Source organism: Tyto alba, unplaced genomic scaffold (assembly GCF_018691265.1).
Source record: "Tyto alba isolate M040663 unplaced genomic scaffold, T.alba_DEE_v4.0 Super-Scaffold_9, whole genome shotgun sequence".
Classification (NCBI taxonomy): Eukaryota; Metazoa; Chordata; class Aves; order Strigiformes; family Tytonidae; genus Tyto; species Tyto alba.
The window spans coordinates 1,705,535-1,732,965 of NW_024881330.1; the positions used below are offsets into that span (position 1 = coordinate 1,705,535).

Genomic DNA, 27,431 nt, shown 5'->3' on the forward strand with positions numbered 1-27,431 from the left:
TTCCTCCCCCGCCCCCCCCCCCCTCCCGCGCGTGGTCCGTGCTGCCCCCACAACCCCCCGCGCACCGCCCGCTGCGTCCCTTTGCCTTGTGGAGGCCGTGGCGAGCGGAGCCGCCCGTGGGCTGCCCAGGCCCAGCGCTGCCGGTGAGTGCAGCCTCCCCTCCTCTTCACCCGCTCCGTGGGCTTTTTCCACATCCCCCTTGCTAATGGGGGATTCTAGGATCCTTTATTCCTTCTGCAGCTGCGCGTGTGTATGTGTGCGGGTGGTGGTGTGGGAGCCCCTCATGATCTGTGGGGTTCTTTCCTTCTCGGGGGCCGGGAGAAGGGATTGTGGGGGCTCCCGACCATCCGTGGGGTCCCTTTCTCCTCTCACAGTCCGCGGGAAGGAGGTTGTGATCACCCCCGTGTTATCTGTGGGGTCTTTTCCAGCTTCTGGGCCAAGCAAAGGGGGGTTTGGGGGGATTCCTCGCTGCGGGTGAAGCCGCCTCCCTCGCCGTGGTGGGAAGGGGGGGGAAGTTGTGGGGGATCCTCGCTTTATGTGGGAGTCTCTTCCCCATTATAGTTTTCAGGGAGGAGAGGTCGTGGGGTTTCACCATCGTCTGTGTGGTCCCTTCCTCTTCATGGCCTCGGGAATGGAGGTGATTTCCCCCCCCATTATCTCTGGGATCCTTTCCCCTCCAGAGTCCTGAGGGAGAGGGCTTAAGGTGCCCTTGCTCTTTAAGATTATTTTTCCCCGCTCAAAGGACTCAGGGATTAGTGGGGTGGCACGCCCCCCACAATCTTTTAGGTCCTTTTCACCTTAATATAGGTCTTGGAAGGGGGGTTGTGGGAGGCCCCATCGTTCCCCATGGGGTCACTTCTCCCTTCACACCCCAAGAAGAGAGGATGTGGGGGGCCCCTTGTTACCTGGGAAAGCTCTTTTCCCCTCCCAGGTCTAGGGAAGGGGGCTCGTAGGCTTCTCCCATCTCTGTGAGGTGGTTGCTCTAAGTAGCTGGTTGCAAGAGTACCCCGTTACGGGTGTAAAGGCTGGGTGCTAGAGGTCTCCCTAAACCTGTCCACTTTTTGGGAGGAAGATGTGCTACTTCTCTTTTGAGTTGCTGGTTGTGGGGATAGCCCTGCTACATGGAGCCTCACCCCTTCCAGTCTCGGGGTCAGTGTGATTTCTGCCCTGGTGGAGAGGAGAGTTTAGGGCACCCCCCTGTCCCCAGCAGCTCTGAGTTCCTTGGAGGTCTGCACTTTTCCCCATTCCTTACCTTGGCAAAGGTTTCTTGTTGAGTCACCTGCGGAGGGAAACTGGAGCTGCTGCCCTGTCCTGGCACAGAGCAGCTGGCAGCTTTGTGTAACTGAAGCAGCAGCCTGATCCAGCCCATGGCCCAGCACCCTTAGCTGCCTCTCCCAGCTTGCTGTGGAGCTGGGAGCCCTTTATTGTCAGATTTCCCCACCTTGTCCTGCCCTTGCTCTGTAGGTGCATCTGGGTTCTGCTCATCTCCCCTCTCCATCCTGGTGTGCCCAACCCTTCTAGAACCTTGGTGGTGCCTCCGACAGCTCGTCCTGCTCTTTCTCCTTTTCCTTTTTGTTTCAGCAACAGCTCAGTCAGGAGGTATCCGTTTCAAAACTGTATCTGGGGAATGGACAGAGCTGGGGAGGAGTGGTTGTGCGGAGGCTGCTAACGTGCTCTCTGGGGGTTTGTGAAGGATTACAGCGGTAGCTAAAGTTGCTGAGGCTGCTACGGTCTGTCATTCCTCCCCTCCTGGTGTTTGCTGAAATCAATATGGAATTGTTCTTTCATGTCCGGCTCACTGGTGTTTTGGAATTGATTGTAATCCGATGTTCACAGTCCAGTTGTGCTCCCTATGGAGGAGAAAATAACTTTGCTTGGCCGTATAGCTGTAATTCTTTCCTCTCCTTTTCTAGGTGTGCCCTCTTTCTCCCTGACCTTGCAGGTATGCCTTTTTTCTCTTCACCCAAGCTGTTTATTTTCAACTACTTTGCTTTTGCTCGTGAAGCTGACTTCCCATCTTTCCCTACTGCTGATTTCCCATGTCCTTGCTTATCTCTTGCTTGGAGCGAAGAGTCGTGTTTTTAGGTGATGAAGGTTGGGAGTCGTTGTCGTTTCCCTGGCTAAAGGTTAGTGTGCAGCTTTGTGTTATAGCAAAGGTGATGAAGGCAGTCCCTCAGCCCACTGTCTCCTGCTGCTTTGAGCCACCGTCTCTGCTGCTGGTGAGTCGGGGGAGAGCAAATTTAGGGAGTGAAACCAGCAGAAGAGCAATACTGCACAAGCGTTCCTATTTTCTTTTGCTTTAGCTGCCTGCATTGACTCAGTGCCAGTGCTGAGGAGGGAGTGGATTTGCTCCCTTCAGCTACAAGAGGCCATCAGACCCTTTGGTGTGAAACCAGTCTCGGTTCTTTTAACTCTGAATCACCAAAAAGAAAAAAGCAGGAGGTGGGGCAAGGTTGATACTTGCCTTTCCTTTGCTGTTGAGCAGGTAGGTACGAGGCAGCTGTGTCTAACCGGTGCCTAAATAAATTCTTAGCTGCAATGGCTCGTACTGCAGCAGTAGCAGTTTTGGGAAGAGGAAAAGCATTTCACTAGGACGGCGTGGGCAGTGCAGATGTCTTGAGCGTGGCAAAGCTCAGGTGTCGGTCTGAGGCTGTAGAAAGGAACAGGCTGGTGCCTGTGGACCTTCTCTTCTCTCTGCTCTGTCTCTGACATCAAATGGGCCCTTTCTGGATTTTCTGGAATTTATTTTTCCAGCTGCTGTTGGGATGAATGTTCAGGAGCTTCTGGTGGGGAGGGTGGTGTGACATGTGATAGGACAAGAGCACTAAATTTATAACCATGTTGGCCTGGTCGGAATCAGCTGTGCCAAGGCACGTAAGCAAATACGCAGATGGAGGATTGGGATAGAATCTCCTGTAGTGAGAACCTGTCAGTGCTGGGCTGGGGGAAGAGCGGCTGGTGTTGGCTTGGTTGCTGCTGGAACCTGCAGAAATCAGGATTTTCCTGCCTAACCTTTGTGGCTAAGTCCATGGGGGTTGTTTTGGGGGTGAAAGCACAGCGAGCTGCCCTGTGTCTCCATCATCCTGTGTCCCCAGGTGCCACCTGATGCCTGTTTTGATGCCATTTCTGAAGAAGGGAGTTGAACTGCAACTGTAATCTTGCACTCTTGGTTATGGCTTGCAGAAAACAGCTGTCACATCCCTCCAGAAATCAGTGACAGATAAGATTTGCTGCTCTTGCTCATCTAAAGATATTTTTCCAAGGCTACTGGAAATATTTTAAGCCGCATCAAACTGTTATTTCTGGGAGAGCTGCTTTCAAATCATGGTGCTGCCTGACTTGCTGTGCCTTGTTGGGAGCTGACAGATCAGCCTGGCACACAGCTGAGATTAAAATTGCAGTTCAGTTCCAGTACAAGAAACTGTGCAAGGCAAGATAGAATTTACATTTCTGGGAGGCTGACACAAACACATTGATAACCTGACTGCCTCCAAAACCCCACATTTATAGGCCTCTCAATTCAGAAGGAATGTAACTTTCTCATGGATAGAAGAGAAAGTGTGGCTTTCATTAAACCAATAAATGGAGTGGATTTAACTTTCTTTTTTTGGCTATAGCCTTAGAGTAATGTCTTGTACGTTTTTGTTTTGCTGACTTTTTAGAAAGTAGCTAGACTTAAGGGGATAATGCAGCCCAATAGCTGAAGTCCAAAGCCTATTTTGGATTTACAGAACAACAATAGAGACCTTTTCATTGCCTATTTTTAACTTTATGCGTTTCCCTGCAGCGCTGGAAGTACAGCACAGATTTGTTCTGGCTTGAAATACCCAGGATGTGGTGACAAGACAACAGCAAGCCCCAAGCTCTGAAGCCGTAGCTATGATTAAAAATTCTTTCAGGTTTTTGTAAGCCCTCTTTAACGATGTGTGGGAGGCCTAAACATTGACCTGTGATGTTTTTTGTTACTTGGGAGTATTTGATAATTTGGCACAATAATGATTCATAACAACATTTGCCTTTCTGGTGGTTTCATGCCTTGTAAAACACCCAATAGATTGTCTGCACTGTCACTGGAAAAGCAAAATTGTCCTGGGTAGAGAGGAGCCAGTCTCTGGTGTATGCATTTTCCTACATTTCTTACATTTTTCTACTCCACTCACGGATTAGTGTTTTCTTAAACACTTTGTAAAAAGTTTACTGCCTCTGTCTCAAAGTATTAATTTATCTCCGTGCTAAAAAAACGCTCGTTAAAGGAAAAACTGCCTGACTTCTGAAAAATGATACTATGCAGCAGATGAATGTGGTCTTAGGAGTGGTTTGAGGGGGAGACATAACTGTTCATGCTTCCTGGCTTCTCTTTAAGTGCAGACTGATGGTTCTCTAATTCAGCTCTACTTTCTGTGCTCTGATTTTTGCCAGTGGTGTGTGTTTATATAAAACTATAGCATATTCTTTTAATTGTGAAACTTTGAGGAGGTGAAATGGGCAGGTGGGAATACCAGGTGGGAAGCATTGAAATGATGGCACAGACTGTGGTTTGATGCGGTGCTAAAGCTTAACCTGACTGTGAGCAGTGTGATGTGGTGCAGGCTCTTAAGAAGTCCAAGTCAATTTAAATTTCTTCCAGAACCTCTGAAGAGGTGAATTTGCCCCCGCAGACTTTGTCAGATCAAGTATACTCCCTTCACTCGTCGTATGGTGATTTAGCAGACTTGATTGAAGTAGGATTGTGAGTTCTTGTCTTGTCTGCAATAAATTTGTATGCTGGGAGAACTGGTAGTGCTCTGGTCTGGTATCAATGGTCTGCAGCTCATCTTATCAGGCTGGCTGCAGCAGCTCAGGTGATGGTTTGTGTAATTAAAATCCTCATATATGTTTTATCCCAGGAACCTCTGGGAAAACTTACGACCACAGAGTAGAAATGACTTTTTTTTTTTATTTTTTCCTCAACTTTTGCTTGTGTTTGTAAACTTTACTTCATTGAGCATCTGGTCTTTATCATAACTAAACCTAAGGTTTAGCCCCTCATGGAAACAAATAGGTGTTGCAAGTATCTTGGACTCATTTTTGGAAAATGGTATTGCCACTTGTAAAGTCCCTTGACAAACATTTTCCCTGATAATAATCTTTGTAAAAACACTTGATTTCCTGTGAGGCGGATTTGATGGGGAACATTTGTGGTCACTTTGGCTTGGGGATTTGTGGTTTTTTGCAGAAATACCCTTTTTAGACTTAATGTTGAATTGGTGACATGAGAAGCTGTGTCTCCTCAGGCTTTGTAGGTGTAGCCTCATAGGTACATCTCTGTGTAAGTCTTAAATTCTACTGTAAGCTTTCACATGTTGTGTTGATCCTTTTCCTGAAAAATTAGTAGGCTGAGTGCTGGTGCTAGCGTTTTATTTCGATCTCATTCATAGAATGTCGTACAGATTGCCAGCTTCTGGTAGAAATAGCTACAATCATGTGAATTCATTATTTGACATTATAATTGTTACAATTTCAGGGTTGTTAAAAAGTATTTGCTCTTGGTGTTTAGTTATCTGAAACTGGAGGACCTGAGCTTCGCTTTTGCACCAGCTGACAGTATTGGTAGGGCAGGTTGGGAGTTTCTCTGGCTGGTTCCCTGTCATGATGGGTGGATCCTGTTGGATCTGTACGTTTTCATTGCTTGTTATTGAAAAGTAACTGAGTGTCTGTGGTGTTGGTTCATGAAGATAATGTAGTTCTGGAGAGTAAACCTGCAGTAAGTTTAATTAAATGTATTATGTATGGGGGAAGTTAACTATACGATAATATATTTGGCTTTTGTCATTCTGTGTCCTTGCTGCATCTCTAGAACTTGAAACTTTCTCTAACTTTATCTTTTTCTTAATGCTATCATAGGAGCTAAAAAAGTAAGTACTTCTAGTTGTCATATGTTTTTTTGCACTTTCTGGAAAATCAGGGGAATATAGGCACTGATCTGATACTTACTAGACAGATGATTGCACAGTTTTCTGATTTCCACTGAAAATAAGTGTATTTTTACAGGTTTGTTTATTAAATTCAGCTCTGCCTCACTGATTCAAGACAGTCCTTCGATTTGAGAGAACCTAATGATAATTGAAGTCCTCAGTAAGGCACCTCACCTTTAAGATGAGCGTCATGGGGGCTGCAGCTCCAGTGATTGAAGCTGTTCGCTTAAGGCCTTGAGCAAAATCACTTAAAGAAAACAAACCACAAACCACACAAAAAATCAAACAACCAACCCCAAAACAAACAAACAAAAACCCCTTCAAATTTTGGTTTTGTTTTTCTCAAATGGTCATGCTCTTTCTGTAGGAAAAGCTAATGGCTGTAATGCAAATTAAATATTTAAAGGTGTGACAGTTTGTGCTGTATTGAGTCACGTCTGGGTTTCTCTTTACACCCACTAGAGGTTCTTCCTGAAATAGTTTTAAGTTGTAACCTCTGAGTAGAACACCTGCATTGGGTTAATGAAGTATTCTCAATAAAGTATCTTCTTGAAGGCTATAAGTATGATTTTTTTTTTTTTTTCCCCTATGATAACTCAAATGAATATGAATGTAGAGCCAAGCAGAACATACCAGGCAAATGCAGAAATCCGAGGTTGTGTTTAGGAGTCCTTATCGACCTAAGAAACCTAAAAATTCAAACATATTGTCCTTCCTGTGCGGTTTCAGTTGTACATTTTGCTTTTCCCATGGATTTTGTGCTGACAGGTTGCTACACTAGATCTGGATGGCTGCTAGTTTAGAATGTGTGCACTGAAAAGCAGGGCCTTTGTGCACAACGCTTCTAATTTGCGTTGTTTAAGCCTTTTCCAGTCTGCCAAGTGACTGAAATCCAGGTATCACTCTAGCAGAGTTGCCTCCTTTTGATGTTACCCTCCAAGAATCCCATTTAAACTGACATCTCCTGGTAAAGATTATTTTTTTAAGGGGGATGCTGTTTGCTACTGAAGAATATAAAAATATTTAAAATTATTTGTCCACCAGCTGAGATGATCAGGAATATGAAGCTGCCTCAGAGATGATTTTTTTTTACAGCAGGAACGTGTACCTCAGAATAACTTGTGCAGACTCTTCAGTGGCACTGGCCTGCCTTCTGTACGCGTAATGTACATGATGTCATTTTTCACTGCTTGAGGAGAATGCTGTGGAAGCAGTCGTAGCAGAGCTTATCCTGATGAGCAAACCTGAGTTACTGCTTGCTCGTAGCATTGCTCCCACCTTGCAGTGCCTGTGCTTCAGACCGGGGTGTTTTTGGAGTTGATATTAACAAATACATTAATGTTTATTCAAAGCACTGGTTTGTTTCTAGTTGTCTGTCCTAAGTAGTGTTTTATTGCTCCATAACTGGTGTAAAATACAGGAGAATAGTGTAAAATAATGACTTCAAAATAAGTTTCAATTTAGATATTTTTAAGTGGTTTTAGCTGCATCACAGTGTTTTCAGCAGCTGGTGAAAGACCAGTTTCACAACTCCAGTAAGAAAAAGAAAGATCTACGTTTGCTTTTCCTAGCAATTTTTATAATTGAAATATCGTATTACATTAATACTTTAAACTATATAAATTTGAATTGAAAGTTTAAAAAGGCAAAAAAAAAAAAATACTTGCAATAATGGTTTATTGTTTTTACTGGTCTGTCAAGCACTGGACTTAAGGCTTGTAAAATCTTCCAGGAACTGTTGGAACTGCAAGCCATCGACTGAAGTCTGGATGGTATTTCAGCTGTATGTGAATTTTATTTGGCAATGTGTCACAGATAAATTTGTAGCTGTAAAACTTGCTGCTGTTGGTAGCTAAAGAGAGAGCTGGCTTACAGGTATTTCATTTTCAACCCTTTTTTTTTTTTTTTTTTTAACTCTAGGGATCTGACCATGTAGTGTTTGGCAGAGAGGTAGTTATGTACTCACTAGATATTTGAGCAGTACAGTAAATTCTGTGCTTGGAAAGGTGTTTCCTATACGTCTTCCAATAGTCTACACATACTAGGAGCTGCTTGTTTTTCTTTTTCCTGTAGTAAAGTGTGCCTAGGGCAGGAAAACACGAAGCAGATGCAATATTTTTCATTTTAATAGATCTTTTTGGCAAGCTAAATTAGTCGTGAGATCTCCGACTCTTGGTCAACTTTAATTTGCCAGTAACTGGGCTTTTACACCAAAGAGAGACATATTTTTTTCAGTCAGCTCCCTCTGCCGGCTTCCTAGGAGCAAAACACAAGTAGGTGTAAGCAGTGACCTCTAAAGATACTCAAGGATTGCGGCATCCTAGTCTGTCTTCCCAAAACAGTGCTTAGTTGAGAATACTTAACAAGTACTTAAGGACTGGTCTATTAACTTGGAATAATACCTGATACATTACCAGGGATTTGAACAAAACCTCATTGTTTTTTTCCCCGCCAGTTGTTTTCAGAAGTGAAATTTGAAGTGCTTCCAGCCAGTGCCTTTATTCTTAAATAGTCATGTGCAGAATACTTGTCAGAACAGCAGAAGCATTTTAGGAGGAAGGTTATTCTGACTAAAGGAACTGGATGAGTTTAGGCAGTTTATTTTCTTTGAGATAAAATTTGTAACAAAGGAAAAATGGAACTAAATGCTTAGGCTCTTTACTATGATTAATAATGGCATGATAGAAGAGTGTCGAAAGCTATTACTTAAGAAATTACTGAAGTCTGATGCATGCCCTTGCTTTATTTAGTTTTGCTGCAACTACATTGTTGTGCTTATCTTTTAATGCTGCCACTCTTTGGAAGATGAGGACAAGGAAGCCTCCCTGCCCAGTAGAAAAAGTGTGGGTAGACAAGCACAAATATGATGAAGCAGAGAGACTGCATTACGAAAGAGAAGCGATGCTGGCTGCTGCGGCCCCGGAGGAGTGCCAGGAGGTAGAGGCTGTAAACGGAGTCTGCAACGATGACTCTGTTGAAAGTGAGTTCAAGGGAGACCTGAAGAGAGCAAGGAATGGAAAGAAGCAGAGGAAACGGAAGCGTTCTCCGAAACCCAAAAACGCGGCCGCCAAGTTAGACTCTATTCTGGCTGGTTTGGTATCTGACCATGTGTGGTTTGACAAGCCCCTCTATGATCACGCTGAGAATGTGTACAGGAAAAGAATGGTGGATTGTCAGAACCAGGAGGCACCCGAGGCTCCACTAACTGCTGAGCAATCCCCCCCTTTAGCAGCCAGGTCAAAAGCTGTCCAAGATGTCCCCAAGCCAAGGATGCTTTCAGCAGCCCTGTCCTGCTCCCATGGTAGTCTGTCCGCCTGTCACCACGTTGTTCAGGGCGTCTGGGTCAACAAGCTTGACTTTGATAAGGCCGAGGAGGTGTTTATTGAAAAATCTCAGTTCTTTGTTCCTCCAAATGTCCTAGCCATCCCGTCTGTGCGGTCAAGTGCTGGCAACGTGGGGCTGAGGACGCCGGATGAGGGCTACGTTACAGCCCTGCCTACTCCTGCTACGCCAAGCTTAGCTCCAGATGTCGTCGCTGATTCCGCTGCTTCCCTTGTTACCGGTTTGCTTGGCTCCGTACACCAGACAGTAAACGGTAAGCCGCAGATTTCAAGCTTGCAGGCTCTCATGTCGGAGGTGTGGTTAGAGAAACCCCTTTATGATGATGCCGAGAAGAGCTTCTACGAGAACATGTTTGACGGCCATCCGTCGGGTAAAGTCAGACAGCAGCAACGCGGCGGCCCCGGAGCGTTGAAGACCCACCGTGCTGGGAAGCAAACGGCTGTCAGACACACGGAGATGGCCACCGACTCTCCGCTTCCCAGCGACGCTGAGCAACCTCCGCCTACCTGCTTTTTTCTGCATGAGGACAGTGAAACTGTGTGGCTTCATAAGCCAACGTACGACAGTGCTGAGTCACGATACTACGCAGCCGAGGCTCTGAAAATGTCAGGAACGGGAGAGAGCACGGGGATGCAGGAACCCGCAGTAGTAGAACCCTCCCAACCAGCTGCTTATCCTCCGAGCGTACCTGCGCCAGAAACGAAGTAGGAGAAGTTTATTCTGGGGTAACACTCGCACGTGCAAAACTGCTGGGTCAGGATTGAGCTGAAAGAATTTGCATGTATAAGAAGATGGGAGTTCTTTGTGTCTGCAGGCTGAGCGCTGTTGTAGGGAGGTGCTGCTCCTGAGCCAGAGAACCTGTTTGTGGGGGGGGGTAACTGGGGGGAAACTCCTTCAAGGAACCCCCCTTCTGGTGAATGCTGGTGGCTAAAGGTGGTATTTGTGTGGTGCCAAGGGTTAAGGGTTTCAAATTAGGGTTGGGAAGTGAGCTAAGGTTTGACCCCCCCTCTTCACATGGGGGAAGCCCGGAGCCGTGCCTCTTTTTGTATCCCTATTGCAAACAAAAAGCCATAAAAGTGAGAACTTGGGAGGGAGCAATCCCGCGTTTTAAACAGGCCTGCTGAGATGGCAGAGCATGCAGTGTTACTGTCTTTGAGTTTGAGAAATTAAAGCAGTGCTTATTTGTTGTGTGTTTCTGTTAAAGTGCCGGAAGGGCCTTCAGAGAAGCGGTTATCCCCAATTCTCTGGCAGAGCACGTAAGCTGGTCGCTGAGCTCTGGGCAAGGCATGACTGCATTTGAGCATCGCATCCAGCTTGACGAAGGCTTGGGGACGACCGCGAAGTGTAATTTAGGGCACCAGTCTGGCACGTGCTGTGTTCGCTCCATTGCGGGAGAAAGTTGCCTTTCTGATTTCTTAGACCGTTTGGTCTGGAAGCTGCTGTTAATTTGGGGACAAGACTGGCTGGATGACAGCTTGTTTGATGTGCTTGTATGTAGCTGGGCTGGGCAGGAGGAGTTCATTTTTAAAGTCCTGAATGAGGTGCAGTATCATACCATGCTTGCTGTGTTACATATGTGCTTTTATATATGACTGGCTGAACCCTGAAGCGTTGCACGGGGGCTCTAACGCCCTGGGAGCCTGTCCAAAGGCCAGTGCTTAAATGTTATTTTGCAATGCTAAAGTAGAGACTGATGTTCTTGGAGAAAAGGCTCTTGGAGCATCCAGCCTTATTTCTGTCGCTTCTGATCCTTGGAATCTGTTAGGATTTTATTGTAAAGGTTTTAAGATCTTCACAACAAGTGGTATAGGGGATTACAGACAAGTTTTAGAGCGCATATGCCTTGCATGCACCCTGTCCTGTTTGGGATAATTTTCTCTTTAGTTGGACAGAACTAGATACTTGGTCGTGCCTTTCACCCTTCCCCAGGAAAGTCCATGTGTCCTTGTAAAATACGTGGCATCAGTTTGTCTGTAACTGGGATTCTCTTTTAATAGTACTGGTTGGCAGCTCAAGCAGGGTCTTGGTTGGAGGTTGGAGCGCTGGGAATGGCTTCAGTGTAGAGGACCTGTATGGTGTGGTGGCCTCTGGTCTCTTCTGAACGGGTAGATGAGAAGAGTGCTTGTTTTACAAAAGATTCATCTGTTGGCTTCCGTGGAAGTGTTTTACTGGAGAGCTGGGGGGGGGTTGAGCTGATAAGAAAAGGGTTTGTGGGTTGCTATTAGTTGCTCTCCCCGCGTTGTGTGGTGGAACCTGGTGATGGTGTGGTTTCGTTGCGACGTTCTAGCCCTGCTTTCACCACTCCTCAAATTGATGCTGGTTCTGTAGCTGTCCCCTGGCTTGAAATACGGGCGCATCCTCTTATCTTCAAGTTACAAAATGAAACAACTTTTGGAAGCTGCTGCACTGGGGAAAAATAACACCATTTCACAGCAGCGTTAGGGTGTTTTCTGCTGTTCCTCTGTGTAGTGGTAGGTGTCTGTCCCTTACAAGTCTTGCATTGCTGATGATTTTAATTTCCAAACAGTTGCAGCAGCTTCCAGAAGGGCACGTCTGTGGTGCCATTGTAAATCGTGTGTGTATCTGGATTCCTGGAGGCTGGTTGCTGTCAGACAGGATGCTGTGCCGGGCTGTTCCTTACAGGAGGATTCAGGGGTGCACCTCCTGAAGTGTGGCACGACCAGGTCTCTAGCCTAAGACAGTTGTGTTCAAGGAAGGCTGAAAGGCGTTGAAATTTGTGAGCTGTAATGTCAGGAGTTGCCTGTCACACACAGAGCGCTCCCTCGTTGGCACGCTGTAGTGTGGCATGTCCTGCTTGGAGTTGTGTATTCTTCAGTCTTTGGTTTCCCCATGGCCAGGCATCCTAAGAATTAAAAGCATTCTCCCTTTTCGATTCTCGTACACAAGGTATTTTAGCAGCAGATTACCACGTGTCTAGCATGATCTAGAAAATCCTGCTCTGAAAGCTTTTTTTGTGGAAGAAGGTACAGATCAGCTGATTTTATTCTGTCCCCACTCAGTGTTCTGCCACTAAATGCAGGTCAGGCCAGGCAGATGGGTGGGTGATTAGGCTGCCCTGTTTTCTTAATAGGATCCTGTTTACTTAAAGCTTTCCACCCGAGGGGAAACTGCCAAGCAGAGAGCTGCTGGCACAGCTCTCTGGGGGAAGAAAATGCTCTTTTGACAAGCTCGTTGCAAGCCGCTAACCTTAAGTCCTTTTAGGAACTCACTTTGGGTTTGTTTGCTTTCCTTTCTGCAGAAAAATGGCAGTTGACTACTTTCTCCATGACAAGGTCTGGTTTGAGAAATACAAGTATGATGATGCTGAGAGAAGATACTACGAGCAGATGAACGGGCCTGTGGGCAGCTCTTCACACCAGCAGGTAATACTTGTTCTCAGATGGGATTTAGCAGAGTGTCCGTGCTTTAAGAGCTAGTACAGAGCAGGGAAAAGGACACAATCCACCTGGATGTGCGCTTTTGTATTATTTCCACTCTTGGTGCTGCTTTTTCCAAGCGTGAGTGTCTTCTCTGGGGCTCCCTAAGCCTACCCCCAGTTCATGACCCCTTTTGAGAGACCATCTTCTGTGGCCTGGGAAGAATTTCTCCCATATAACCAGCATACTGGGAGATGAAATACCCTCGTAACACCAGGCAAACCGGTTACAGGTTGCAGCAGTTAATCTTTTCAGGCTGCTGTGGCAGGGCATGGATGCTATCTGTCATCTACCAGGGGCACACTTTGAGCTGTCATCCCCGAGAGCTGCGATTCTCTTGACTGGGCTGGGCGGTATGCTGTGCAAAGAATTGCCCTGTCCCCATTTCAACCAGGGAAGATGCTGTTTTGCTGTCATTTTGGAGCAGCTAAGCTTTCCTTGGCAAGAGATATATTGGGTATATATGACATAATGTTTGAAGAGAGGGCACCATGGCTCCAAAGAGACCAAGGAACTGTTCCCCTCTTTGTACCCCTTGAAATATTCAGTGTGCTCCTGCAGAAGACTGCATCCCAGTACTGGTGAGTTGTGGGGAGGAGGTGGAGGGGGGAAGCATGGTGCTGCTGCAGCACACCTGAGCTGAAGTTGTTCAAGCTTTTAGATATTACCCCAAAGTTACTACTATTTAAAGGTACAGAGCCATTGTAACCTCTTCCTGCCATGTAAAGAGCCGTTAACTGCTTATGCATTTGGTTGGTCCTGTAGAAAGCTGCTTGGTTTTAAATGGCTGTCTTGCAAGTGTTTAAGGGGAAGCTTTTTGCTTAAGGAATAGCTTCTAGGCATGCTCTGTCTGTTCCTGCTGCCCGTGCTAGAATAGTGATGGCACAGCACCTAGGACATGTGCATAAAAATTAGGAGCTGTAGATAAGCGCTTGAAGTAGGTGTAAAAGTGCAAACCTCTGCAGTGCTCTTAAAAGAACAGTTAGACTATTTCATGCCACATAAGGAGCTTCCAGGGAAGAAGTTCTGCCTTTGAGAGGTGGTGTGAAGGCTCTGGGGGAGTTTCTGCAGCAGGTTAGCAGCCACTTCGCTGCTAAGGATAAAGATTCATGCTCATTAAAACCTTCCTGCAACCGGGAAGCGGTATCCACCTGAACGTGTCCAGGCTGTTGCTCTTCTGTGGTCTATTTGACGTGGGGTTTGGGGCTTGTGGGCAGTTTCATGTCTCAAATCTTGCTTGTGGGGTTGCAGTCAGGGAGAGGCAAGGGGTGAATGGATCGTGGAAAAACTGCATTTGTGCCCTAGGAGGGGGGAATCTTCAAATCCAGGCTAGGGCATGGCAGCAGGAGCATGGAGGGGAAAAAAAAAAACCCTTGTGCTGCCCTACTCTGGGTCATACCTCTCTGGAGAGGAGACTTCAGTTAGGGCTGTCACTTCTTGCTTGAATATAATTACAGGTAACTCTATCAAAAAGGGCTGCCTAACGATAGCTCTTTAAGGAGTACTGAAGTGACTCCAACGTTCTGCCTGGCTGGCAGCTGTCCAAACCATTCAGGGTAATAATGGAGAATTTAAAAGCTCTTGACTGGATGATCTTCTGGACATGTGGCCCGATGTGACCAGGGATTGCAATCAGGGCTGCTTGATGTAGAACCAATCCTTTTTGCAGCTGATTTTGCAATACTTACTGAATCGTTGAAAGGAACTCTCTCCCATTCTTACCCTCCCCCCTTTATTTTTATTTTTTTTTTTTTTTTAACTTCCCTGACCAGTTTCCGATGTTTCATATTTTTAAAAAAAAAATCTTGGTTCTTTCTGCACTGTTTGCAGGAGAACGGAGCCAGCACGATCCTACGCGACATTGCCAGAGCCAGGGAGAATATCCAGAAATCGCTGGCCGGAGTGAGTACCCGAGCTCTCTCACCAGCTGGCTACCCGCAACCATTTTTAGCTGTGGTGCATCTCAAAGAACCCCGCTGTGACCACTTCATGGATTGTGTGGCTTCTTAATTTTTAAGTTAGAGGAGAAGACTAAGGCGTGCAGCGCGGTGTACCACCAGCATAGCTCCATCCGACCGAGAGTATCGTTACTACTAGAGTTGCATGCTGCTTACCTGCTTGCTAGTCTGCAGTGCTTTTTAAAACTAACTGGATTTGGGTTAGAAGTCTCCAGCTGTGCATTTCTTTACTTTTTTTCTCCTGGTGGAATGCTAGAGTTTGTTGCACAAGTCTTCTCTATTGCACAAGTATCATCTAACAAGTTACGAGTCACTGTTAAAATAAACCTTGCTGAGTAGTAAAGCACTGAGCTGCCAGCAGGAGTATGTATGGCTCTCTTGGGGTACACTGAGCTGCCACCTTCTCTTTCCTGTTTTGCTTTCAGTTAGGGTATGTGCAAAAAAATGGTATCTTCCATCTGCTGCATCTAGGGAATTCAGCTTGGCTACTACCTCTAAGTCTGGATTGTCCCGTAGAAGTTCAGTCACATCCTTTCTGATGGTGTTTTTGTGCTGATATGTGCAGACAGCACTGTTAAAACTCTTTAATTTTTTTCTATAGGAAGCTGAGATCTTAACCTAATAAGTGGAGTGGTTTCATGGGTGAAGAAAATTCACAGGATACAGCCCATGTGTCTTTATTTCTTATCTCTGCAGTGGGGCTACTACATACCCACGCATATCTTCCATCTGAGGGTATCCATCCTTCCGCTGTATTGATTTGGCCTCATAACTCCTTCTTTGGGGTAGTTAACATCCTCAGTTTCTGTCTAGATCAGTACAATAACAGAATCGAGCCTTTTTCAAGGGGAATATTTCATATTCCTCCTTAACACGAGCAGAAGGGAACCATACATTTAGGGTGAACGTGAAAGAGTTAGGCTAATTGCTTTCCCCCATGGTAGTCTCACTGTGCCTGTTGAACTCAACACCACAAAAAAAAAAACAAACAAACTTCTGCAACCGCACATGTGAGCAATCCAAGGTACTCAGTAGTGGACTGGAAACTTGGCAGTGGATGCAGGAAGAGCAGGGCAAATTTGACGAAAGGATTAAATTTAGTTAGATTCAGTGGCCCTGAATACAGCTTGAATATTACAGCAGGGGAATCAATGGAAAGTTGGGACATCTCGGTAATGTTAAAAAGCAACCAACCCATGTTGAGGAGGAAAATACTTTGAAGTTTTCTAGTGCTAGTGTCTTATTCCAGCATCCGCATTTCAACCAACAGCTTAGGGAAAATTTTCATGAACTGGCTCATTTAAATTCAGATCTGAAATAACAAGACTGGACTTTCAGTAGAGACTCTCATCAGGCCCTGTCAAAGACTTTTAGTTTGGACTTCAGTAGGGCAGATATGTGGGGAAATGAGCCCCATCCCAGACAGGCTTGGGGAATTTTTTGCACAGTGTTAAATGCCTTTGGAAAGACCTTTTCAGGCTGGACAAGGTTACTGCTTCCTCCAAGACCTGCCTCCTCCAGGAGCAGAGGCTGGATGCGGTGAGCAGGGACAGGAAACCTAAATACAAATCACCTGGCAGAGCTGCTGGTCTGTCCTGAAGGTATATTCTCATTTTGCAGAATGGTCTGTGGTTTGCCAAAGATGGGGAGTTTCTTGCCCTGGCCTGGACTCCTGTTAGAGAGCTTCTTTGTGTGAGAAGCATGTAAATTGGATTGTCCAGGCCCTGTCATGGGGAAGACTGGGGAACTGGCAAAGCACCAGACCCAAAGCCAGAACAGAAATTTGAGAATATAAAGTCCTTTCCACCCCTGTGGCACTTGTTGAGGTCAGTGCTGAGTATAAAAAAAAAATTAATCTGCTGGATTTTTTTTTTTTTTTTTGTTCCTGTGAAGAAAGCTTGGTGGGCTTGAGGATTTAAGATCAGGACTTGAGCCAGAGGACCTTAAAACTGGAATCTGGCGTGTCACAAAAAGTGGACTGAGACCTCCAGTGAAGACTTGAAGGAAAAGCATTGTGTTACTGCGTGTCTGTATTAGGGGAAGCACTTTCTGTTTTGTAATCCCATTTAACTCATCGTTCCTTAACCCTGGTTTATACAAGACCCTGGAGAGCTCACCTTTTCAGTTTTTCCATACATTGCCACACCTCTGCCCTGGAACCTCAAACAGATAAATCACGGTCGGGTCTTCTGTGTTAACGTGTGAGTTGAAAAGACTGAGCTGTTGAGGAACAAGTCTGAAATATGAAATAATCAGCTTTTGCGGCTTGCATTTCTGAAGGATCATCATTGCTCTTGGACAGCCATGGCATAAAGCAGGCTTGACTTTAGAACATGCTTAAACTTTGTTTTTATGTTTCCGCCAAATTTATACTGTCTGATCTACAGAACGATAGTGAGGCATGTTTTTATAGTCAGGATTTAGTCTCTCCTCCCACCTGAACATGCAGGGTTATTGTCAGGAGTCTATAAAGATGTAGAAGGTGAAGAGTTGTCTCTTATCAGATGGGAAGATGAAAGAGTAGTGCCTCTTGCTGTGAAATTCAGCCAAGGCTGGTTTCAGATCTGCTTCGGCTGGATAGCGGTCTTCTGAAATGTGTGAATGAGCATCGGAAGGGTTGAGGCGATGGTTTGTACCTCCCGAAGGAGGGAGGGTACAAAGCTCTGATGCCGGAAACATTTGTTTGCACATACCTTTCATCCTGCTATGCATGGTCATCTCTGCTTTAAACAGCCTCTCCAGTTGGCTCGATCGCTAACGCTTTCCTCGCTATCGAGTTGTTAACGCGTGCGGTACTGCAGCTGGCGGCGTTGAGACGGCGGGGTGGTGAGAGATCTTGCAGCTGGGAACCCGAGGCACGGGAGGGATTGACTTGCCTGAGATCATAAGCAAGTCCACCGGAGCGGGTGACTGAACTCGCACTTCCCACAACCTCCCTGGGGGCTGTAACGAAAGAGGTGTCGCTGGTAGGCAGCTGGTGTGGGAGTCTGAAGCTCTGTTATTTTCCCTTTTCTGCCCAAGCTCCCTCTTACAAAGCCTCTGCACTTGTGCGTTTCCTGCCGTGTGGGTTTCAAAGGAGAAAAGCTCCCGGGAAACCTCTGATCTTGCTGAAGTGTTTGGAGACCACGTTCAGAAACGCATCTGTGTGCAGGGAAGGGTCACACCCGCTGTAGGAAACCAGCCAGGATCCATCCTGCTGGTCTTAGGTGTGGGGGAAAGCCTCTTTTAGGTCTTCAACATCATCTCGCCACAGTTCAGTTTTGTATATCTGACCATGGCTAAACTTTCCATGTTTCCAGAGCTCAGTTAGACTGACCTAAGGGGAAGGGTGTTGTATCTCTGTGTGCACAAAATCGGTTTTTTGGTTTTTTTTTTTTTTTTGGATGAAGCTGTGAGTGCCTTGTGAGCTCTGGACTGGAAAACCTACACACCACGTCTGTAACAGAGCTTGTAAAATCTGCGTGCTGTTGATTCAAATGAAGAGAAAAGGGCTGGTACCTCCAGATACTACTACTTGTCGTGAGGGAAGTGCCAGCTTTCCAGCCACAGCCGGTAGTTAGGCCTGACATACCAAGACAAGAGCTCTTAGCTGTAGTTGTCCAGACACATTTCTTTGAGCTGATATGTAGAAACGTAACCTTTGCCAACTTCTCCTTTGTTATCAGTATTCTTGTCTCTGATATTTAGAGTATGTTTTAAGAGAGTCAAACTTGAGAGAGGGCCAGCTGTTGATAGCCCCTTGAGGCTGAGGCTAGATTCTGTTTTCTACCCTTTTATAAGCAAGAATTCCCAAGGTTTTAATTTGCTTGGATGATTGAATTTATATGCAGTCCTTGGTGTGGTTCCAGGCTTGGAGAACACTTCTGCTATGCAAAATATTTTGAAGACATGGCAGCGTTGGTCAGTGTGTCGCTGGTGTGGGTTCAGCACAACTGTGGCGTAAGCTTAGAAAAAACCAAAGATTTTAAGAGCTCCATCCGTGGCACCGTGCAGGAGGTGACTGCAGTGATGCTTTGGAACTCCCCACCTTTGGGATTTTGAATTACTGTCCTTGATAAAATTCACAAACACTTGTGTCGAGCTGCCTCTTGGCATAGTTGAATATGAAGAGGAAATAGTGCATGGTTGTGTGGAGGAAAAAACACACTCTAGGTAGTGTGTAGCTGAGGTTGGTGACCGCATCTCTAAAAGCTTGAAGAATCCTCACCTCAGGTCTCACAAAGGCAACTCTTCCACAATTTCTGATAGTGTGGCTTGACCACCTTCCAGAATTGGGAAGTTGGTTCAGCATCGTGCCTCTTACACCGTGCTTTACACAGGTCACAGGTTTCCAGGCTCGCCCAGTTCATGAAGAACTTGAATCTCTTGTTTGCTTGACCTTGGGGATGGCAACCCTCTTGCCAGCAAGAGGTGTCTGTGCTCGGAATCACCCTGCCCTGGGGTTGCCCAGGATTAACAAGTCATGTCTGAATTCCACAGGGTGTTGATTTAAATCACAGACTGGTTTGGGTTGGAAGGGGCCTTAAAGATCATCTGGTCCCAGCCCAGGGGGCTCCCAGCCCCGTCCAACCTGGCCTTGAACCCTTCCAGGGAGGGGGCAGCCACAGATTCTCTGGGCACCCTGGGCCAGTGTCTCACCACCCTCATCATTAAGAATTTCTTCTTATGTCCAATCTAAACCTAACTTCTTTCAGTTTAGAACCGTTGCCCCTCATCCTGTCACTACAGGACTTTGTAAAAAGTCTCTCCCCATCTTCCCTGTCCCCCCCTTTAAGCCCTGGGAGGCCGCTCGAAGGGCTCCCCGGAGCCTTCTCTTCTCCAGGCTGAACCCCAACAACTCTCTCAGCCTGGCCTCCCAGGGGAGCTGCTTCAGCCCTCCGAGCATCTTCTTGTCCCTCTGCTGTGCCACATCTTGGACCACTATGAGCCTCCACCGTGTTGCAAACCTCCCTTTTAAACAGTTGTGAGAAATACAGCACGGAGGAGCAAGTGAATCCAGGGCTAGCGCATGTAATACGCTGAATCTGTTCCTCCAGATGCACAACACTGAACTATTCACACAAATTTTGTGGGCGTTTAACCTGTAGGTGCATCCCGGTTGTTAACTGATCTTGCCATTTCTGCAGAGACCTCATTAGCAACTCGCAGCTGAGAAATCCTGGAGGTGAGATGACTCCCCACGGAGCCACCCAGATATCTGTGCTGCAGCTCCTGGAGTGCCTGTGCTACCTGTATTTCCTGCATACTGATGGGCAGGCGTGCATACTTCAGTGCCCCACTGAAAATGCTGACTCTCCTGGGCTTCATTAGCTGTGTTTGCAACCTTAATGTCGTCTCACGTGCAGGCTCAACGTAAGCTGGCAAAGGAAGTGTGGAAAGGGGAGGAATTTGTGCATTGTAGAGCTCTGCCTTGCTCTACAGAGTTACCTGGTTGCTACCCAAAGCTTTACAAACAGCTCTTGACAGCAATAAACAGCTCGCTTTGTATTCTAGTATTTTATACTACTCAGAAGGTCTGTTGAAGTAACAAAATGTCATTTTCTTCCGCGCTCTCCTGCGTTGAGAACAGCTTCAGGCAGAGCAGGGTGTTCCAAAGTCCTCTCGCCTTGCTCTTGCAAGCCACAGCTACAGCCTTTCTGAGGAAAATGGCTGTGATTTTTCTCAAACTCTTCCCCTAAATGACGTAACCACGCAAGGCTGGCGAGTTTGTCTGGAGCTGGGGGCCTCCTGGCAAGCTGCAGATGTTTTTCCTGCGGGACTACAGGGAAGAGCAGGGCTGACCTGTTCGGCGTGAGGCTCCAGGACGGCAGCAGATAAGTGTAAAGGTAGATGGTACGGCCTCAATTCAGGTTTCTCATTTTTGTGGGGTTATTGCAAACAGGGAAATGTGGAGGCACAGCTGGGTTCTGTGGCAAATGCTCCCACGAAAGCTGAAAGCCAGGGTTTAAAAGCGAGCCGTCCCGCAGCACCAATTAGGCGTAACCATCTTACGGCGTCTTGAACGTGCGCAGGATAGCCCGGGGCAAGCGCAGAGCCTGCTCAAAGGCTTCAGCATTTGGCTTGGGAAAACGTGAGCGGGGCTTCAACCTGCCCAAAAAAAAAAAAAAAAAAATCTGTGGTGCTTGCTGCTTAGCTGAACCAGCAGGCTGCTTTTGGAAAAAAAAAAAATAAGAAAAAAAATAGCTGCATATCTCTTTGCTCCTGTGCTTGGTCATGAATCAAAGAAGTGCTTTTTCACGGGGTAGGGATGGATGTGACTACTGCCAGAATTCACTTTTCACTGGATTATCTTAGACCTTGGCCCTGCAGGTATAACTAGAGCAGGAAGAGGTCTGAGTATCTGAGCTTCAATTTTTCTCCTTGGTGCATAAAGCTAAGGGCTAGCCCGGTGTGGTGGTGAGCAGCCTCTGCTCTCGGTGGTGCACGTGAGGCTGGAAGCCCACGCAGGGGTCTCATCAGATTCTTAGTGCAGCCTGGTGGTGTGTTGCTTTGCTCCTCTCTGGGAGAGATGCATTAGTGGTAATCGCGGATTTAAGAGCCTTGGTGACTTTGCACGTGTTTCTGCATCTCGATTAGATTTTGATCTAACGTCAGGAGAGCTGGCGGAGGCTGCAGCGACGCGTGCAGCTGCCGCACCTCTGATTTTACAGATGAGGAGATGACCCAGCCCGGGCTCTCACCATCTCAATCTAATCCTGCCGCCCAGCTGCGTGACCTTTCTGCGAGCGCCGAGGTGTTTAAAATGACGATGGCAGAGTTCCTGGATAAATGGTTCTGTGCAGGCTTTTGTTCAGCGTGTAGTTGGTGTGAGGCTGTATCTCGTCGCTTGACGATTGTGTCTTGCATGTGGATCTGCTTCCTGCACTTGAACTTGCCTCTTCCAGCATGAGCGAAATCCTTTTCTATCTTCCGCGTTGAACCAAACATCCCCCAAACCTTTTGCCCTTTGCAGCAGAAGACAGTTCCACGTAGTAAAGAAGCTCCTGCCCGTCACAAGAGGCAGTCGGGCCGCTCAACTGTAAGTCACCTGCGCACCGATGGAGCCGGTCGGGTGATTTGAGAGGGCGTTGTAGGGCACGGGCAGCCCTGCCACGGAGAGATGAACCGAGCTCTCCTTCCTTCCCGCGAGAAGCACGTGTCCTTTGGCACATGGTTGTAGCTCACCCTGGATATCAGGAGCTTCTAACAGTCTCAGCTTGGTGTCCGGGGACTGCAGATCTGCCCTCGTGTTCCTGAGGCTGCGGCGGGGACTGAGTTCCTGGTGCTTTTTGACCTCTGGCCCCTGCCTCTTTTTGGGTGGGTGGAGATGGGTCTCGCTGACCTTCCTGCTAGGAGCAGCTCACACTGTTCCGTGTCTCCCAGGGCCGGGCACCCTGAGATCTGCTTTCTGTGCGCCCCACGTTCCTCTCTCTTCATCTTAACCCCCCATTTTTCCCTTTCTTCGTCTTCAGTGCTGAGATCTCAGAATCGTGTCAACTGCGACCGAGAGCCACGTTATAATTCTACACAGGGTGCCCTTGAAAGAGTATAAATGATTTCCTCTATTGTTATGTTCAGTTATAAATGACACTTAAAGCACAAGGGCCTGTTATTTTCTTTCCCTTTGCTGATTTGAATTTATAGATAAGGCCTTCCTAAAAAAAAAAAAAAAGAAAGGGAAAGCATTTTGTTAAATACTTTTGAAGCCTGATTGGAACAATTGCCCCCTCAGGATGTGTTAAAGTAGGATTAAATTGTTTTGAGAAGAATTAAAGGCTGGACTGGGGAAGGTGGGAGTACAGAAATGCCGGGATCTCTTTCCAGCTTCCACAGCGACTCGCTGTGTGACATTAGGGGGGTCGCTTCTCAGCTCTGTGCCTCGGTTTGTAAGAGGAGACCAGCTGCCCCGTTGAAGGGGCTTGGTGTGGAACTTCCAAACTTTACGTGTGTTTAGTGGCAGTCTGTGATCTGAGTCCGTAAAGGATGACTTTATCCTTTGCTCATCAGTGCCAGCTGAAATTTCTTGAGATAGAGGTTTCATGCTTCATTCTATAGAGCTAGTATAGTCTTTTTATAAAGCCTTTAGAGAAAATGTCTTTGTTCTTAGATTAGCTCTCGTATTTTCTTCTTCCCTGAAGGCATAACTCTGCTTTGCTTCACTGAACCACTGGGCTTTGGGAGTAGGTGAGCAGATCTGTTTCAGCTCATTTTTCCTTGTTGCAGAGTGCAAGCACAACCTCTTCCGCGTCTGCCGGTGACCAGAATGAACTCCTTTCCAGAATTTCTCACCTGGAGGTAGAAAATCAAAACCTTCGCAGTGGTAAGTAGGAGAATCTTCGAGCATGAAAGCAAAATTGGACGGGGTCCTGCTCCTGTGGGGTGTATCCCTTACTGAGTTTGTCTCTTGCCAGGTGAGCGTGTGCCAGCGTCTCGATCAGAGCTTTGCAGGCTTCCCTCTGACTGAGGCAACTGGTGGTTTTTAAATCCCCCCTTTGAGCAGAAGCAAATTTGCCCTGACTTGAGAGCTGATGCAGAGCCTACAAGATAAAGTTCCTTTTTATTTTTTTTTTTTTTTTTTTTCCCCCCAACCCCCTCTTCTTGCAGTTGTTGCAGACCTTCAGATGGCCATCTTCAAGTTAGAAAGCCGCCTGAACGCTCTGGAAAAGTCATCTACCTCCCACCAGCCCTCACCGGTTCCTCCAACCCAGGTGAGCCTTGGCAAAGTGCCCCTCCTGAACGCTTCACGTCACAAAGTGCCGGGGCATTTCCAAGGTCTGGTGGCTGTTTGAGAGATGCTCGTAGTTAGGATGAGTTCGCTGCAGGTTTGCCAGCAGTTTTGGCAGCTGCCTTATCTTTCCCAAATTGTACGTGTGAAGGGGAGTGTTCTGCCCTAAGACCAGCAAGGAGGCTACGGGTGAGATTTCAGCTAGGGAGAGCTCTGGTGGGGATCTGTGGAAGTTTAGAGTTAATATATACTTGATTATCATTTAGCCCACGGTCCTGTGAGTTCCGTGGAGGCAACCAGGTAAAACAGCACTTTGTTACAACAGATGAACAGAATCGGTGACGCTTTTTTAACAGATATCCTCTCTGAGAATGTATTTAATTTAATTTAAGAGAAAGCTCTGTTGGGAGCTGAAAGCCTGGCGTGGATTTGATTGATTCTTGTTGTAGTGCTACCAGTGGTGCTGGTGCTCTCTGCAGTAAGCCTACAGAATGTGTAGGCCCCTCCTCAGGCTCGGGGAAGATGCTTGGTCGCGTCCCCAGCTGCTGTCCCACTCGGAGTCATGGTTTAGATATCCTGAGCCTTTAGGAGAAGGATCAGCTCTTGGCTACGTGGTATTTTTTACTCTAGAAATACATGTACGGCCATGCTGGGCCGATGCAAAGGTCCAGCTGATCAAAAGTCTTATTTTGATGGCCGATCCTTCGGACAAATCACGTGGCGTGGGCCGCTTTGGCTGTCTTGAGCAACGTAGACTTGTGTTGCTGAGCTGCTCTCGAGTGCTGCTCCGATTCAGCTTCGGGTTAATCTTCTCCCCTTTTTTCCTCGCTGCAAACTCGAACGCACGTCACCCCGATGAAGAAAGTGGAACCGTTCAGCGTTCCCTCCAAGAAAGTGGAGCTCCCATCTGCTTCACCGGCAAAGAAAGTTGAGCCAGCTGCCGCAGAGGAAGATGACGATGATGACATTGACCTTTTTGGTAGTGACGATGAAGAGGAAGACCAAGAGGCTGCCAAAGTCCGGGAGGAGAGACTGCGTCAGTATGCAGAGAAGAAGGCCAAGAAACCGGGTCTCATTGCCAAGTCTTCTATCCTTCTGGATGTGAAACCGGTGAGTAACAAGTAGGGGAGCTCCTGGGTGAGGCTGGAAATCATCTCCCTTGCCCATCTGGGTGGACTTGGGGAAGAGAGGACCTGCAGATTTCCAAACCCCAAGGGTCAGAGCGAGGTGGGATAATGTGGCGGGGAGCTGCAGCTTTTGTGCTGCTGCCCTGCGTGGCAAGCGCGGGTTCCCCTGACCAGGACTAGCCCTTTTCTTTGGAGGAAAAAAAACAAAACAAAACAAACAGATAATAAACGCCCTAAAGATGGGAACAAACCACTCTCTGTCAAATGGGCATGGTAGAACAAAAACTCTGGGCTCTGAGAGATGCCCTTGATTAAAAGTCACTTTAAAATGAGCGCCCCAAAGCCGTTGTGTTGCTGCAGGAAGGATCCCCCCCCCCCTCTTTGCACCCGCAGTGCCCGGAGGGAGAATTGAAACCACACGCTGCGCAGCGTTGCTGCGGAGTCAGGTTTAGCTTGGCTAACTCACCAGCTGGTTCTGGTGAAAAGAGTAGCCAAGAAAAGGCAGCTTGGCTCAGCTGAGGCGTACTGAGAGAGGAGGAGCGTGGAATTCGAAGGCACCGGATACCTCTCGGGGCTAATGGTGCCCTCCAGGAAAACGCTGAGGTTCCTTCTTCCCGCTTTTGCAGTGGGACGATGAGACCGACATGGCGAAGATGGAGGAGTGCGTCCGGTCCGTCCACCTGGAGGGGTTGGTGTGGGGAGCCTCCAAACTGGTCCCGGTAGGCTACGGCATTAAGAAGCTCCAAATCCAGTGCGTCGTGGAGGACGACAAAGTTGGGACGGACATCCTGGAGGAGGAGATCACCAAGTTTGAAGACTACGTAAGTCTTGCCGGCGAGCCGGGTGGTGCCCGACCCCGCGGGGTCGTTTTTAACTGAGAGGGGGTTGCAGATTTTGGCAAACTTGGATTTATTTTCATGCGTTTCAATGAAAATGTGCTGAGCCACTTGTATAGCATATTTAAATATATTTATTCTTAATAAGGCTGGCCGATGCAGCTGTCTTGCAGATCCTTTGTAAGAGCCATTTTACAAATGCTCATCCAGCCCCCACCAACCTTTATTTTGGGGAACCCCTTCTTTAACACTGAGTCTGTGCAGCACCAGGGTAGACACACAAATATTTCACCTCGGCGGCCGGAGCTGGAGGAGGTGTCTCCATCCTTCCTCCTCCCGTGGAAACCGTAGCAGGAACACCAGGAATTTTAATCTTAACGTTGCCAGAAACTCGTGATAGGATGATCTTTGTTAGGCTGGAGATTTGTGCGGTGATGTGCACAGTGCGGTGTCCTGTTGTGACTGATGCTGCAAAGAATATTCAATAATAGTCCTTAAAGGTTCTCTGAGCTCAGCTGGCCCGAGACCCGGGCCACGCTTCATCTTGTCTGAGCACCGCCAGTGCACCGCTGCGAGGAAATCCCCGACGTGAGCGCTGCTTAAAATGTCTGAAAAAGCCTCTAGCCGCTGCTTTTCTTTCCGTTCCAGGTGCAGAGCGTCGACATCGCTGCTTTCAACAAGATCTAGAAGCAAAACTGTATCCCCCTCTGAACCCCTGACCAATAAAGAGCCAGATTGGGAGTGCAGATTGGATGCTGGTTTTTCTCTGCCAAGTGCAGCTGCTCCCAAGTGGTTCGTTGTGAGACTTGGGGATATTTTCGTTCCTCGTTGCCTTCATTAAAGGCCTTTGTGGGGGGGGAGAGGGGGGGGTTACCTACATTTTTGGGTCGGAACGCAGGTCTGAGTGGCATCCTGTCCACGCGGCCTCTGCTAAGGGCGTTTGCCCTCACCTTTCCCAAGGTGGAGACCCCGCTCAGCCTCCAAAAAACCCCAAAACCCGCGTGGGATCACCAGGAAACATCAGGAATTGCCGGTAGACAGCTGAATTTCCTCTTTTTTTTTTCTTTTTTTTTTTCTTTTTTTCTTCCCCTGCCCCCCCAACCCGGCTCGCTCGAGCTGCTCCTGCGGTTTGTGAGGAGCCGTGGCCTGTGGGAAGAGGGAGGTGACATTTCTGACCCTGGGGACACACGTTCTTGTCACCCTGCCAGAGTCCAAGGTGCAGGGCTCCAGTCCCGCAGCGCCAACCCCGAGCAGATGGGGGGGGTTGTGCTGTGCCCAACCCCTCCGTGACGATGACTCCGGTGCCCGTTTTCCCACCTGGGCCCAGTGTCCTGGGCGTGACTTGCAGGTCCCCTGGTGTCACCCGTGCACGTTGTCCCCGTGGTGGTGTGGCCAGGGTTTTTGTCGTGCCTGGTGCGTGGCACAGCCGGGTCCCAGGTGCTGCCACCCCCCGTGTCCCTTTGCGGTCCTGCCCCGTGCTGCCCTTCCCTCTGTGCCATCTGTCCCGTGTGCTGCTGTCCCCAGAGTCCCTGGTGTGCTGGGGCCGTGTGTGCTGCCACCCCCTGTGTGCCCCGTGTCCCCTGTGTGCTGCCATCCCTGTCCCCTCTGTGTCCCTGGTGCCATGTGCCCCGTGTCCCCTATGTGCTGCCATCCCTGTCCCCCCTGTGTCCCTGGTGCCATGTGCCCCGTGTCCCCTGTGTGCTGCCATCCCTGTCCCCCCTGTGTCCCTGGTGCCATGTGCCCCGTGTCCCCTATGTGCTGCCATCCCTGTCCCCCCTGTGTCCCTGATGCCATGTGCCCCGTGTCCCCTGTGTGCTGCCATCCCTGTCCCCTCTGTGTCCCTGGTGCCATGTGCCCCGTGTCCCCTGTGTGCTGCCATCCCTGTCCCCTCTGTGTCCCTGGTGCCATGTGCCCCGTGTCCTCTCTGTGTCCCTGGTGCCATGTGCCCCGTGTCCCCTCTGTGCCCCGTGTCCCCTCTGTGCCCCGTGTCCCCTGTGTGCTGCCATCCCTGTCCCCTCTGTGTCCCTGGTGCCATGTGCCCCGTGTCCCCTCTGTGCCCCGTGTCCCCTGTGT

The 27,431-nt window shown here is 48.0% G+C and overlaps 2 protein-coding genes across 4 annotated transcripts; one reads left to right on the top strand and one right to left on the bottom strand.

The window, feature by feature from the left end:
• Positions 1-10: 10 nt before the first annotated feature.
• EEF1D (eukaryotic translation elongation factor 1 delta) lies at positions 11-26,104 on the top strand. 3 transcript variants are annotated; one of them, XM_042785875.1, is made up of 9 exons: positions 75-143; positions 1,914-1,942; positions 12,556-12,679; positions 14,564-14,635; positions 22,894-22,990; positions 23,275-23,378; positions 24,257-24,505; positions 25,149-25,343; positions 26,007-26,104. In XM_042785875.1, exons 3-9 carry the CDS (start codon positions 12,560-12,562, stop codon positions 26,043-26,045), a joined length of 876 nt encoding a protein of 291 aa, XP_042641809.1. In that variant the 5' UTR covers positions 75-143; positions 1,914-1,942; positions 12,556-12,559; the 3' UTR covers positions 26,046-26,104. The 3 variants fall into 3 exon arrangements, with proteins under 3 accessions (XP_042641808.1, XP_042641809.1, XP_042641807.1); XM_042785874.1 differs by lacking the exon at positions 1,914-1,942 and having other exon boundaries at positions 11-143; XM_042785873.1 differs by lacking the exons at positions 75-143; positions 1,914-1,942; positions 14,564-14,635 and adding an exon at positions 9,192-10,000.
• Positions 26,105-26,142: 38 nt separating this feature from the next.
• Positions 26,143-27,293, bottom strand: LOC122152636 (filaggrin-2-like). The gene is made up of 2 exons (XM_042785876.1): positions 26,309-27,293; positions 26,143-26,232 (listed from the first exon to the last, which is right to left on the bottom strand). Exon 1 carries the CDS (start codon positions 27,235-27,237, stop codon positions 26,332-26,334), a length of 906 nt encoding a protein of 301 aa, XP_042641810.1. The 5' UTR covers positions 27,238-27,293; the 3' UTR covers positions 26,143-26,232; positions 26,309-26,331.
• Positions 27,294-27,431: the final 138 nt, after the last annotated feature.